This window comes from Rhineura floridana, chromosome 4, assembly GCF_030035675.1.
Source record: "Rhineura floridana isolate rRhiFlo1 chromosome 4, rRhiFlo1.hap2, whole genome shotgun sequence".
Lineage (NCBI taxonomy): Eukaryota > Metazoa > Chordata > Lepidosauria > Squamata > Rhineuridae > Rhineura > Rhineura floridana.
The window spans coordinates 155607791-155621942 of NC_084483.1; the positions used below are offsets into that span (position 1 = coordinate 155607791).

General features: G+C 41.0%; 1 protein-coding gene and 1 pseudogene across 10 annotated transcripts in view; one reads left to right on the forward strand and one right to left on the reverse strand.

The window, feature by feature from the left end:
• Window positions 1-14152, reverse strand: part of KIF6 (kinesin family member 6) — a 332020-nt gene that overhangs the window by 183405 nt on the left and 134463 nt on the right. For all 10 annotated transcript variants that reach the window (XM_061624903.1, XM_061624906.1, XM_061624910.1 and 7 more), the window contains 3 exons: window positions 8863-8968; window positions 5895-6036; window positions 2107-2289 (listed from right to left, as the gene is read on the reverse strand). In XM_061624903.1, the coding sequence (XP_061480887.1) occupies window positions 2107-2289; window positions 5895-6036; window positions 8863-8968 (431 nt within the window). The remainder of the gene's footprint in view (window positions 1-2106; window positions 2290-5894; window positions 6037-8862; window positions 8969-14152) is intronic.
• Window positions 774-892, forward strand: LOC133384588 (5S ribosomal RNA; annotated as a pseudogene).

Below are 14152 nucleotides of genomic sequence, written 5' to 3' on the forward strand. Positions count from 1 at the left end.
ATTGCTTGCTGCCTGAAGGTCTTTAAGTGACTTACAACAATGTTAAAAACAAGAATAAATATATTGTACCATAAAAACAAATCAACAACCCCTGTAACAGCCATAGGAATCTTTGGCAGCGCACTAATGACAAACAGTATTACATAAAAAATGACTTTGCAGGCAAAGTAACTGATCAAGCATGTTTATGAACTTAGTGCCTTTTAATGTGCATAAATAGGACATACATGACTGGGCGTCTTGTTCCAATGATTCCACTAAATGCCAGTAAAAGAGAATAACTGACTTTCCTTCTTATAGCCCTGACTCAACAACTTACTTAAAGTAAAATCTGAGAGGTTTCAAAAGAAGCCAACTTCAAACCATGTGTGATGAAGTTGGTTTCTTAAACTAAACAGAGGTGTTTTTTGTTTTTTTACCAGGTTTTCTAGTTTGTGTGACAACAAACTAATCCCTGCGTAAGTTCTTCTCTTGACCGCATGGGAAGGAAGGCAGAAGCATGTGGGCCAAATACTATGCTCAGGTTTGCTGCAGCTTAGCTTCATAATGCTAAGCCGTGGTTACCGTAGCACTATGTGTGAGTGCAGCCACAATGTCTAAATAAACATTCTTTCTTTCAGAAAGAATTCTTAACTTGTATCCGGTTTCAGTCAGCTGCTTGTTTTCATAAATAGTGTAAGCCGTATACTGAACAGCCATCCTGAGTACATTTTGGTTTATTAAAGCTCTGAGATTCATTTATTTATTTCAGAATTTTTAAACCACTCTACCTCACCTATGGCCATACTACCCTGGACCCGCCTGATCTTGTCTGATCTCGGAAGCTAAGCAGGGTCAGGCCTGGTTAGTACTTGGATGGGAGACCAGCTCGGAATACTGGGTGCCATAGGCTTAGAGGAAGGCAATGGTGAACCACCTCTGAAGACCTCTATTCATGAAAACCCTATGAATATATCCAAAAATGATTCATAAGTCGTAATCGACTTGAAGGCATATAACAACAACAACAACAAACCACTCTACATTCAGATACCAGAATGGTAAAACATAAGACAGATCATCAGACAGTATCGAAACACAATAATCAACAAGAAATACAAAATTGAGGTTGTTTTTTTTTTAAAAAAAACTGATTTGGGAAGGCTTGGGAGCAAAGACAACAACAAATGTCAAAAACATAACGTTGGGGCTTGTTTCACTTGTAAGAGACTTCCAGAGAACTGGTGCCACAACATTTAAAAGCATGTGCTCAGGTCTCAACCTGCTTTAATGCAGGGGTGTGTGGCACCATCAACAGATCTTCATCCACAGATCTAAGTGAACGGGGTGGGATGTAGGAGGAGAGGCAGCTTCTCAGATACCCTGGTGCAGAACTGTATTAGGGCTTTATACATACAGTAGTGGTAATCTAGCTTGACTCTAGCTCTGTAGCAAATTGGCAACCAATGCCATGCTTCAACAGGGGTGTCACATGTTGTCAACAGGTTGCCTCAGAGAGCAACTGTGCAGTAGTGTTTTGCACTAACTGCATCTTTCAGACCAAATTCAAAAGCAGACCCACATTAAAGTGCATTACAGCAATCAACTCTAGATGTTACCAATGCATGGAATACTGTTGCCAAGCTACTCCAGGAATTGTTGTACCTGGTGTACCAGCCAAAGGTGGTAAAAGGCACTCCTAGACCCTGAGGTCACTTGAGCGTCCAGTAACAATGCTGGTTCAAGGAGTATCCCCAGGCTACGCACCTGTTCTTTCAGAGGGAGTGCAACCCCGTCCAGTACAGGCAACTGACCTATTTCCCTGAGCTGTGAATCACTCATCCACAGGGCCTTTGCTTGTTTCAGTTTATTGACTCTCATCTGGCCCATTAATGAGTCCAGGCACTGGTTCAGGACTTTTATTAAAAAATATTTTCCAGAGAGTAAAAGTTACTTGTGACAGGTAGGGCAAACAAACTTTCTGCATATATCAAGCAGAAGCAAAAGAATGGAGAAGTGATGTAGAAATTCTACTTCCAGCCTTTATTATATTCTAAACTTAAGCACAGCATCTCAAGGGATGGCACATGGTAATGAAATACTTGAGAATACAATGAAATCACTAACCTGTGCTCCTGTGAAGAAAACCGGATTTATTTTCCAAAGTGACAGAAAAGATCTGCTCATTTTCCACATTTTTCAAAGGCAAGGAACTTTCTGAGGTTGGTATCTCCTTAGAAGAAGTACTGAGCTGCAGAAGGGCATCTTGTGCTTTCTTTTTTTCCTTCTTTAACATATTTACTAATATATCTTAATGTTCTTTTTAAGGAAGGTTCCTGAAGCTACTTTGTGACAAGAAACAATAGAAAGCAAGATTATTTTATATCTTTTACTTTTATGTATTTCACCTTATGCCCTGCTCATCTTTCGAAGAGCTCACACAGGTTACATGTGGTTCTCAGACGGTATCCTATCCAGGCTTACAGGGAAAGATTCATTCTTACATCCTCTACAGTCTAACTATATCCAAGGTATTTGTGCCATGCATCCTATTCCAAACTTGCATAAAATATACCAATATTGATCATACAGAAATTTTAATATTCAAGAGAAGTGTTAAGCTGCTAACAAATTGACCCACATACAAAAAAGCATGGAAACTGCAAGCTAAGGCACCAGTTTATTCTTTGCACCATGTAAGCAATGAATACATTCTACAAACTCTCACAGGTTGCATTTAGATGTCATGCAAAAGCATAGTTTAATGTGACATGAATGAGCCTAGACAAGCTTTGGGTTTGTGTACTCAGCCCTCCCTTCTCCTTCCATACATAGGAGTTCAGAAGTTTCTGCTTTTGCTTAATTGCAGTTTATTTTGTATGAAATGACAAGCTGATTAACATTAACAACAAACAAACTTGAAACTGTGTTGGGACCAGCCCTCCACAGCCCCCCAAGCCCTCGAAACACCCAGAGAAGCCCTTCTCTCACACACATCCCAAATACACGCAAAAAACACTTCTCCAGCCTACCTGATAGCCAAAGCTGCTCCTCAGGTTTCTCAAAGCCCTTTTGTTTACGGAAAAGGCTTTGATTGACTATGCACTACAGAATGACATGTTTTTATTTTACTTAATTGGGGAACTTATTTATCTTAAGCGTTTTATTAGGGCTGACCTGAACTTTCAACATTTCCTAGCCTCTCGGAGCCTTCTACCCAGGGCCGGCTCCAGGAATGCCGGGACCCTTGGGCATCAGCTTGCCCTGGGCCTCGGCATGTGTGTGCGCACGCACGCACGCCCCTCCACCTACCTGTATGCTGTCTTTTACCATTGCCCTTAACGAAGATGGCAGCTGCAGTTTCCTTAAGGGGATGACGTCTCCACCACCATCTTTGCTGATGGCACATGTGTGTGCTATGCGCGCTCATCTCTGCCATCAACTAAGATGACGGCAGGGGCTTCAGTACCTTAGGGAAATCACGGCTGCCATCTTCGTTAAGGGCAATGGTAAAAGACAGCAGACAGGTAGATGGGGGTGTGGGAGGGCTGCAGATTGTGGAAGGGGAGCAGAGGGGCAGCTGAGGGGGCCCCTGTAGCTCCAGGGGCCGTCAGGCCAGTGCCCAATCTGGCCGCCCTTTAGAACCGGCCCTGCTTCTACCTGCTATTTCTGAGCTGCTCAAGCTCAGGACATAGAATCATAGAATCACAGAATAGTAGAGTTGGAAGGAGCCTATAAGGCCATCAAGACCAACCCCCTGCCCAATGCAGGAATCCAAATCAAAGCATTCCCGACAGATGGCTGTCCAGCTGCCTCTTGAATGCCTCCAGTGTTGGACAGCCACATTTGGATTTATGAAGGAGCTAGGCTGCCCTGTCTACAAATAAGGCTAGTTGCCGGGGAGTGGGTGTTCAGGGCCAAGGGTTAGGGCATGTCCAAACACATCAGCGACCTTTCATCAGTAAGCAGAAGAGTTAGATGTGTGCCCACAGCATTGAAAAGATTGAGGGCCATGTAATCAGACTGATCTTCCCAGAGGTGGAGCTAAACTCTGTAGCAGGGGTTTCTTGTCTGCCACATGACACATTGCAAATGTTAAGGAACTTGGTCAAGTCCACAGTGCATAAGTAGGACACCCTCAGGAATTCCCAGGCTCTGTGAGGACACCTGAAATTTGCTTGTTGGGTAGTAGAAATGTGCAAGGTATTCTTTAACCACTTATATGCAGTGACAAGGCAAGTCAAGACCTCTGGTCACATCATAGGAGTAAAAAAGGGCATATGCAATGATTTGGTGATATGGCAGATCTTCTAAAATAATAATGGCATCTCTTTCTGGAGGGAGCCGTTATAATGGTGTCTTCTTCCGAAGGGAGGTACAACTTAAGGTGCAATCTGAAATGGCAGGGAGAATGGGCATGAGCATATTTTGGCAAGGCCAGTGGTGTGCTAAGACATGGCTATGGGTGGATAGTGGAGTGATACAGGATTTGGCATGTTTGGAGCTCTTCCCTGTTATTGCTGCTGCTGTTGCATATGTGGTAGTGAGTTTCAAAACAGATCACTCCTATTTTGGTGTGACAAGAGCAGTGGTCCAGGAACTAAATGCTTAGTCTTACAAGTCAGGCAGAGTAATTAAACTAGTACAGAATTTAGTTTTGAGATGCTCTGAATACAATATCCTGTTTACAACAAGGCATGTGCCAAGGGTGGAGAATGAAGAATGCTTTAATTTAATTTAATTTCCACAGATTCTGGGGTATGGCACTAGAGGCCAACAAAGATCTAGTGAGAACGCTTTACAAGCTCTGGAGTATTGGGATGTAGAGGCCAACATGGCCATTAACCTGTCCCTCATTCTTTCTATGCAGGCTGCCTATGCCAGGAGTCTGTGGACTTGCTGGGAGTTTCAATAGCATGGGGCCACATTGTCTTGGCCTGTGCAGCTTTCTGATATGCTAAGGTATGCCGTATCCCAGAACTAGCAATGGCAAGTTCACAGCTTTGTCATTCCATATAAGGGCCATGGGTTTTCTGGACTCCTGTGCTGACTTCAGGGCACATACGACTCTTGAAGGTTGGTCTTGAGAAGGTACAATTAGTACAGAATACCAGTTTCCCCTGCAGTATTAACAGCAATGCTTGAGGCATTGCCAGCTGTCTGCTCTTTACCCTATGAGAGCACACTCTTTAGAGCAGCCTTTTTGCTAGCATTTTTCACAGCTCTAAGAAGTCACATGGGGATGCTATAGGCAAGGCTCTAGCCCCAGATGACATTTTCTGGGGGTTAGAACTGCTTTGTATTCACATCCAAAGGTCTAATATGGATCAGTGGGAAAGGAGACAGGAGGTGACATTGCCATCTGAGCTTGAGGCAGCCATGCATAGTCAAAGAGAATGTCCACTTCCAGGGGACAGCATTTAACTCTCTCCCACAAGATATGACCAGTACCTGCAAAACATAAGTCTGGGCATTAGGAAGGAGGTGAAGATATTGGTTGGGCGAGGGAGGGGAGTCAGGTAGAGCTGCCCTCTCCCTATGACAGAAGGAATGGTGATAATGAGGGAGATGATGGCCCATCTTGGGTTTAGGGAAGTGACTGTCCTATGCTCCTTGACATGAACAGGTCTAACCAGGGAAAGGTTACCTGAGATTTTGGGCAACTGCAGAAGTGGCCTTTGATGGTGGAACCTGTACCAAGTATTCCCCTAGGCAGGGTGCTCAGGCATGTGCAGTCCATCTGAGCACAAGTCCAGCATGGAAAGCCAGGCCAGTATCTTGGGTTAATAAGAAGCTTATCCCCACCCCACCCCCAATTTTAGTCACATCACATTTTTGAAGTGACATGAACAATTAAAGTTATGGCCATTTTACTTGAACACTGTTGTCCATCTTCTTATAGCCTACAAGGATACTGATTTCATTGTCTCGTTGCTGCAGAAGATCCTTCAGTTTCTTCAACTCTTCATTTCCAATAGAATTATTAGCACCTTTGTCACCAGGTATGTCTGATGCAAACAGATGGTTGTCAGGTAGCCTTGCATCATTAATCAATTTCTATTAAATGGAACAAAAACAATTTTGGGTTATTTTGATTTGACATTCTGTTACTCTTTTCTTATTTCTTGATTTTTCAGTAAGAAGCAAATTGTACAATTTTTTTTAATCTAGGTAAAAGGCAAATGCTACCACTGCTAACTACTGCAATGACTTCCAGTATGGCCCTCACACCCGCCATCTCTCTCTCCTTCAGTCAGTTCTGAATGTTTCTGCTAATTTCATCCTCTTTTGGCTTGATCATGTCATCCTTTTTCTCAAGGTTTTGCTCTCTGTTGTTTCCTCTCAAAAACAGTTTCTCATACGTTTAAAACTCTCAGTTCCTAGTGTCATCTCTTCTCTCATCTCAGCTTATTTCCTGCTTCTCTGTTACACATAATTTCCTTTACCACTGACCCCCTTCTTCTACACACACCTTCATGCCTTGTATTTCTGGAAGACTTCCCATTAGTAAAATGTCTAGTCAACTATGGGTCAGTATGGGCATATGGTTCCCGGCTTAATAAACCATGGTCTGTCTGTCCGTTTAAGATATTTATATATTGCTTTTCAGATGGACCCCTCAAAGCGGTTTATATAATATTAAAGCAATAATTATCAACTAAATTCTTTACAATGAATAAAGAAAAGGCAAACTACGGTTTATCTTGAACATGCTGTTTTTGGTTGTTGTCTCTGCCCCTTAAAGACAAAATGATACATCAGAAGCCCCTGTGGTGGTAGCTGGGGGACGGAGGAACCACCAAAGAATGGTGGCAGCACACCAAGTCCTAACTGCTTAAGCCAGGAATTAAAACTGAGCTCACTCCCTGCTTTTACTGTCTTCCTAATGCACTGGCTTTGGCACATGAATAATAGTTTCTTAAAACCACAATTTAAACCAGGGGTCACCAGGGGCACAGTTTGACTTTTAAGAATGCTGAGGGCACCAGTAACAAAATGGCTGCCATTGACAGCATGGCAGATAAGAGAAAGATCAACTGATTTGAAATGTGGTGTAGTAGGAGAGCTTTGCACATACTATGGACTGCAAAAAAGACAAATAATTGGGTGTTAGAACAAATTAAACCAGTACTGTCACTAGAAGATAAAATGATGAAACTGAGGTTATCACACTTTGGACACATCATGAGAAGACATGATTCACTAGAAAAGACAATAATGCTGGGAAAAAACAGAAGGGAGTAGAAAAAGAGGAAGGCCAAACAAGAGATGGATTGATTCCATAAAGGAAGCCACAGACCTGAACTTACAAGATCTGAACAGGGTGGTTCATGACAGATGCTCTTGGAGGTCACTGATTCATAGGGTCGCCATAAGTCGTAATCGACTTGAAGGCACATAACAACAAACAGTCTTTGCTGTTTCTCCCCTGACAACATGATGCTTACTATGGGAAACCAACTATGTCCTGCTGGTCCTCATTGTGGAGATACAGCAGTTAAGGGCAGAAGAATCTATTTTTCCCCAAATCACAGGTTAGGCTGCCATCCTGTATCCACTAACCTGGGAGTAAGTCCCATTAAATAGAAAGAGGCTTACTTCTGAAGTATACATTTTTACTATAGTACTCTAAGTTAACTATACAGTAAATTCTTAATGAGTACCTGGACATTATCTCCTGCATAGCAGGAGACATGCCTAAGCCTCTTCGCAAAGTTCTCACATTTTGCATTTGCCATTTGGGGGGACAGGAATTATTTAGCATCCACCACACTTATTGTGTAGTAGTACTGGCAGAAAATAATTTCTAGGGGGTACCTGCTCTCAGATGGACACACCACAGGAAAGATGCATCCTGCTTGCTAGGTAAAAAGGAAGGGCAAACTACAGGACTGCTAGAAAATAAGAAAGCAGGAAAAGTGCCCTAAAGGGGAAGAGAAATCACCAGCTCTTTAGGACCCTTGGCATTCGTATTGCTTGGTGTCCAAATAACACACTTTTCAATCACAGCTCTGTTTTCACTTATTGGCAGTAGCAGCTTGTGGGGCAGTGAAGGTGGGGCTCCATTGCTCTCCCAGTTTCCCAACACTGTGGATCGCTGCCACTGACTGAGAGGGAGAGGGATGAAGCTTGGCAAAAGGCAGCAAAGCCAAGCTGCCGCTCCTGCTGCAGTGTGCCACACCGCACTGAGCTTCCTGCACCTTGCACCTCTCCCTCTCAGTGATCGGCAGCGACCCCATGGTGTTGGGAAGCCAAGAGACCGACAGAGCTCCACCTGCACCACCTCACTAGTCACTACTGCTTGTTGACTAAAAATACTGACAGCAGAAGCAGCCAGGCTGGGTATCTGCACGTTTTGCTACATAATTTTATTTCTAGGAGGGCTACAGACTTACTTTGTTTAAACAAATGAAAGCTCATCGTCTGGCTTAATGATCCCCAGTTTACACCATGGTTTCAGATCACAATTAGGAAAAGGACATTAAGCCACAGTAGCCCGTCTAAGACATAATGGTTTGAAGAAGCCATGACCAAAGCATGAGGAGATGCACGAGGAGAGGAAGTAGGAATGCATGGGCATGTTGCTCATTCCCAGCTTAATAAACCATGGTTTATTAATCCAGGACCTTTACATTCAAACCAGCCCTCTTAAACTCAGGTTTTTTAGATTACAATTTGCATACCAAAAGCAGTTTCTTTTCTCCTGTGAGGAATGCACAATGTATTTAGTGCTTCATTGTATGGCTTTATGGAGTTTTGATTTGGGGTTTTTATTTCCTTCTCCCTCTCTCCCAGGAATGCCTAGTAAATCAAAACACATGGCATGTTGTTACTGTGTTGAAGCCTTCCTCACCCTTGCAAATGGCAGCCAATGAAGCATACCTTTAAATGGCTGAAACAATGTTTAATCTTCCGCATATCAGCTCCAAACTCTAAAGTGCTCTCAGGATCCGTATCTTCCAAAAAACTTTTAATCTGGTCGCCTACTCTAAATACACAAAAAAGAGAGTAAATAACTTTTAAGAAAATATAATCTTCAGAAGATAAAAAGAAACAGGCATATCAGACTGAGAGCAAGTTTATTTCCAATACACCCAAAGTGAAGGTTTTCTATTAAAAAAATATTTTTACAAAAATAAGTTTTGATTTTTAAAAAAGTTATAAGCTTTTTGTTTTAAATAAGGCAAACATATACTGTCCTGAAATTGAACTTGCTACCCGCTTGTAAGTAAGTAAGAACTGTTTTCATAGCACAATAATATTATTGTATAATAAGGGTAAAGTGTGTATAAAAATGTGTTCTAGTATTAGGGGAAATTGCTTTGCAAAAATGTGTATATTGGGAAAAATTACATATAAAATATACATGTGTGTATTAGGACAAAGTTGCACTAAATGCTGATAATTTTCATGAGGACTAAAAAAAATCACAAAAACTGATGTGGAAAATATAGAGAACTGAACTTAGGATTGGAAAAACGAGAAACTGAGAAACCAAAAGATGTGTCCCATCCCTAACTTCCACACAGTCTTCTTTATCTGGATTGAGACACTGATGTGCACAGCACCATTTATTTATTTATTTATATCCTGCCCTTCCTCCCAGTAGGAGCCCAGGGTGGCACATGTAGGATACTTACCCCACATTAAGGAGAAAAGGAGTCTTAGCATATGAACAGCACAGTCAAAATTTTGGTTGGTTCCAATAAAGGTACTGACCATGTGCGGGTTATGAGTTTTTTCTTATGGACCAACATAGCTACCTTTGCATCACTGATATTCTAATTCAGAACTGATGAAAAGGTTTACAATGTCAGAAAATTAAACTTCCTCTGGTATGGGAAAGACCTTGCCAGGGAAGGGACAAAAATTGGTATTGGGAAATGTTTTAGAAAAAGGGAAGTGTACTGACTTAACATGGAAGCAAAAATGAATAGTTGTTTCCTCAGTTTTGCACACTATGATATAGCAGTGGACTGTGATAAAAAAGAACAGCAGCCATAAATTAATCATACCTTACAAACAATGTCAGTCCAAAATGTTCTTATGATTAAGAATAGCATACATGAAACATAACAAAGCATAACTATGCAGTCCAGTACTTTGTATACCATTTTATATAAGTTTAATAAATAAATAAATAAATAAATAACCCTCCTATGAATTTGCAGTCATAATGGATGTTCTACTCCAGGGATGTTAAAAATATGTAGAACTTTTTCCCCTAGCCTGTACCTCCTCATATACTATACTGCTGGTATAGATAGTTCTACACACAAGGGATCAATAATAAATTGCTATTATTAGTGAAAGCATCAAGCAACAGGACACGAAGTCTGCAACTAAAGTGAGTGGTAGAAAATGAAGTAATGAACATCCAGGTATCAGCCATTGTTAATACACGTGGCTATTGGGAACCTGAGTGTGTGAACCAGCCACCAACATGTCCCATTAAACACACCTCCTTAAGCCAATGGAAATCTTTTGCTAGGGATAAACCAAGCTCTTTACCCTGAAATGTGCCTAAATAGAGTCTATATTGCCATGCAGGTCCAAACCAGAGTAAAGCAAAGCTTTCTTTTATTGAGAGAAAACAGAATAGTGATACAAAATTACTGGGTGCATGGCAGCATTTATCATTAGTACACTAACCCATTTACTAAAGAGATAAAAGGCCCCTACTGCTATAAGGAATGACAGGTAGCAGAGATTACCTATCCTAGTCCCAAGGAGTGGGCAGTGGAATACAGCTGAAGTGATGCAAAGGAGCTCTGACCAAAAAGTCAGGAAGGAATCTCTTTGCCTCAAGTGATGGGCTCTGTTTCTGCAATAACCAAATTTTCTAATTATTACTTCTGATATTCTCTATTTTTGCAGAGAGAATTATGAAGTGCAACTCTCCATGCCTGGTTTGGGATTTATTCTTCGCTTTGAAATCATCGATAGTGTGAGTGATACTTTTATCGATCTACTGTCTATGTGAGCTCTTCAAATGTGTATTCCCTGTCACTGATGTTAATGAAGTGTTGATTATAACTGATAGAAAGCAGCAGAGGGAATGAAGTGTTGACTGTAAACAGCAGAGGGGGACACTGACTTGATTATCTGCCTTAATCTGCTCTGCAAATGCACTTGAAAAGGAATATAAACAGGCAATAATTACAGAGCTCAGAATAAAGATTGATACCAGTGGAGACTCATGAATAAATAGCTATTACAATATCAATAATTCTCTGCAAACCAAAAAAAATATCAGAGGAGATCAGAAAAATGAAAAGATGTCAGAGGAAAAGGGAACCAGATCATTAAAAACCATTGGGGGGCACATTTACAAATGGAATGTAAAAAAGGAAAGGATTCCATCCCTAGTTTGCACTGAGGCACAGACTCCCTTCCCATTCTGTGGCCTGCAGTCCTGCACTGTGTTCTTTGAGAGGATAGTTACACATGTTTGAACTCAGTCTGCCATCTTGGGATTCAAAACCCGCTCTTAAAATACCCTTTTTTTCCTCTTACCAAGCAATTTGGAAAAAGGAGGGGTTGGGGTATGGGGTGATCTCATGCTGTATGTGTGTTTCTTGCTCACTCTCTGAGAAAAACTAGTTCTGCTTTCTAATGCTATCATTGAACAATGGGATCGTTTTGCTGGGCATGAGGGAAATCGGCTGAGAAATGAGATAATATTTAATTCACCATCTGCATGTTCCTCCAAAAGTGCCAAAAGATAGTTCTTGCTTCTTGTCCTCATTTCACAGTACTTAGGCACAAGTGAGAAAATAGGAGGTGTAGGATGGGAAATGTAGTCCAGAATACTCCAGAGCTTTGCCATCCCTTTGACTCCAAATGAACCAAAGTGGAGGTTAGCCAGAGCACTCCTAACACAATCTAAATCACCCCAACATGGATAAAACTCTAATTTTATGACATCATAGCTTAAAATAATGTGTTAAAAACAAAATATTGAATGTTTAACTTGTTTCTGAATTTAAAACTGTACCCGAGTACTATGTTCAACAATGCTTTATAACATTTCATATTTTTATAGTACACTGGAAACAAAAAAAGTACTTTTTCAAAAAACCATTACATCCAATATCGGATTAATACAGTAGGGCTCCGCTTTTCGGCGGCCCACTTTGCAGCATTCCACTAATACTGCGGCTTTCAATTAGAGTAAGGCCCCACTCATACGGCACTTGTTCCGCTTTTATGGCATTTTTCAGGCGTCGGGCACCATTCTATGGAATGAGTTCCGCTTTTCGGTGGGTTTCACTTTTAGGTGGGGGTCTGGAACGTAACCCGCCATATGAGTGGGGCCCTACTGTAACTGCTTTTTACAAGTGCAGGAGGGTTGCACTTAAAATGTTCAATAATATGTAGAGTGAAGGGCCATGAGACTCAAGAGAAGAGTCTTCAATGCAAAAAGGAATTTTGGAAGCCCGCACTTTCACCTTATTTGTAAAATGTGATTCATTTATAGTTGTTCTTGCCTTTTACAATGAACCCCGATATATCATGTGCAGAAGTAAAGATTACTTAATGACTCCCTATTAACATCATCAACTAAGGACTTGGTAACACAACATTTCCTAAAAACAGTTGCCAGCAAAAGCAGCTTTTCTAATATATTTAAGTATGTAGATGTTTTCTCAAAATCTACTGGACAGATAAGGAAGTCTTGATTTGCTCAGTACAGCATGCATTCCTTTCTTTTTAATGCTCTTCAATCAATTGTAGCAGGCAGGGCAAGATATTCTTTTTAAAAAACCACCACTACCACAACTCCCCCTCATGAATTTTGAAACCATGAACTCAAAAATAAACATTTCATAAAGTTTTTGATTAAATTTCACTACAAAGACTAAAGGTCTAATTTACCTACGTGAGGGACTGAAACACAACTGTAATTGTAAAAAAAGGGGTTTCCATATAAGTCCTGTGAGAAGCAGTAGAACATAACATGTGGGGATTCTAAATAGACAATTTATTGAGAAAAGAATGAGTATTTTTTCCTAGGTTAGGGGTGGGGAACTGGCAACCCTGGACTAGATGTGACCCATTGGACTCTCCTATCCAGTCTTCACTACTCCTTCCTTGCCCCACTCCCCAAAGGTTTTAGGTTTGAAAAAAAACCTTTTACTGGAGACAATAGATTTTTTGTGAACCTAATTGCCACATAGGGGTGATGGGGGAGTTGCAACTAAGGAAAGGTTAAGCCTTCCCTCCCTTTGCATTGTGAACCTTTGACCAAAAACTCCTCCCCCCAGTCCAATTAGACTTGGCATCAACAGAAGGCTTTTTAAAAGTGTGTGGGTGTTTGGGAGAGTTGCAGCTCAGGAGTGAAGGGTTAACCATCAATCAATCTCAAGTATGGTGCAATTAGTAAGTCACTATACATAAAAATATTAAGAATGAGTAACTCCCCCCAAAAGATTACAGTCTAAGAAAGATATTGCTGTCTTAATTTTAGGCAAAGTAATTGTGCTTTACAGTAGGGCCCCGCTTTACGGTGCTTCGCTTTATGGCATTTCGCTAATGCGGCAGTCTCAATTAGACACAATTAAACTAAAGCCCCACTCATACAGAGCTTGTTCTGCTTTTACCGTGGTTTTCGAGTGTCGCACGCCCTTCTATTCAATGAGTTCTGCTTTTTGGCGGGGATCCGGAACGTAACCTGCCATATGAGTGGGGCCCTACTGTACAGTTGTCATTTTCTACTACTTTTGCATATGTAGAACCATTCATGTTGCTAAATAAAAGCAGCAAAACGCTATCTTATAGGTTGGTCCCGCAATAGTCGTACTCTCAACAGTGAACATTGTTATAGGGAGCTGAATTCCTTTTTTCAAAAGCTAACAGCAGCACATTTTTGCTAATTCATATTCTGTTGTGTAAATCTTCATATTAGAGATTTCCACTGATAGCTCAAGACTGTGTGGCAGGTCATGCAAGTCTTTCTTCTTGTGGAAGAATTGCTAGAATTCCAGCAAAAACAACAAAGGGTCTTGTGGAACCTTAAAAATTAATTTTATTATGGCACAAGCTTTATAGCCCACTTTATCAGTGAATGCAATTCTTACATGTCAGGTATATATAAGGAGAAAAAATGTAAAAATGGAATTAAATGGCAATGGAATGTAGAAATACTGTATGTGACAATTCAAGTAAATGT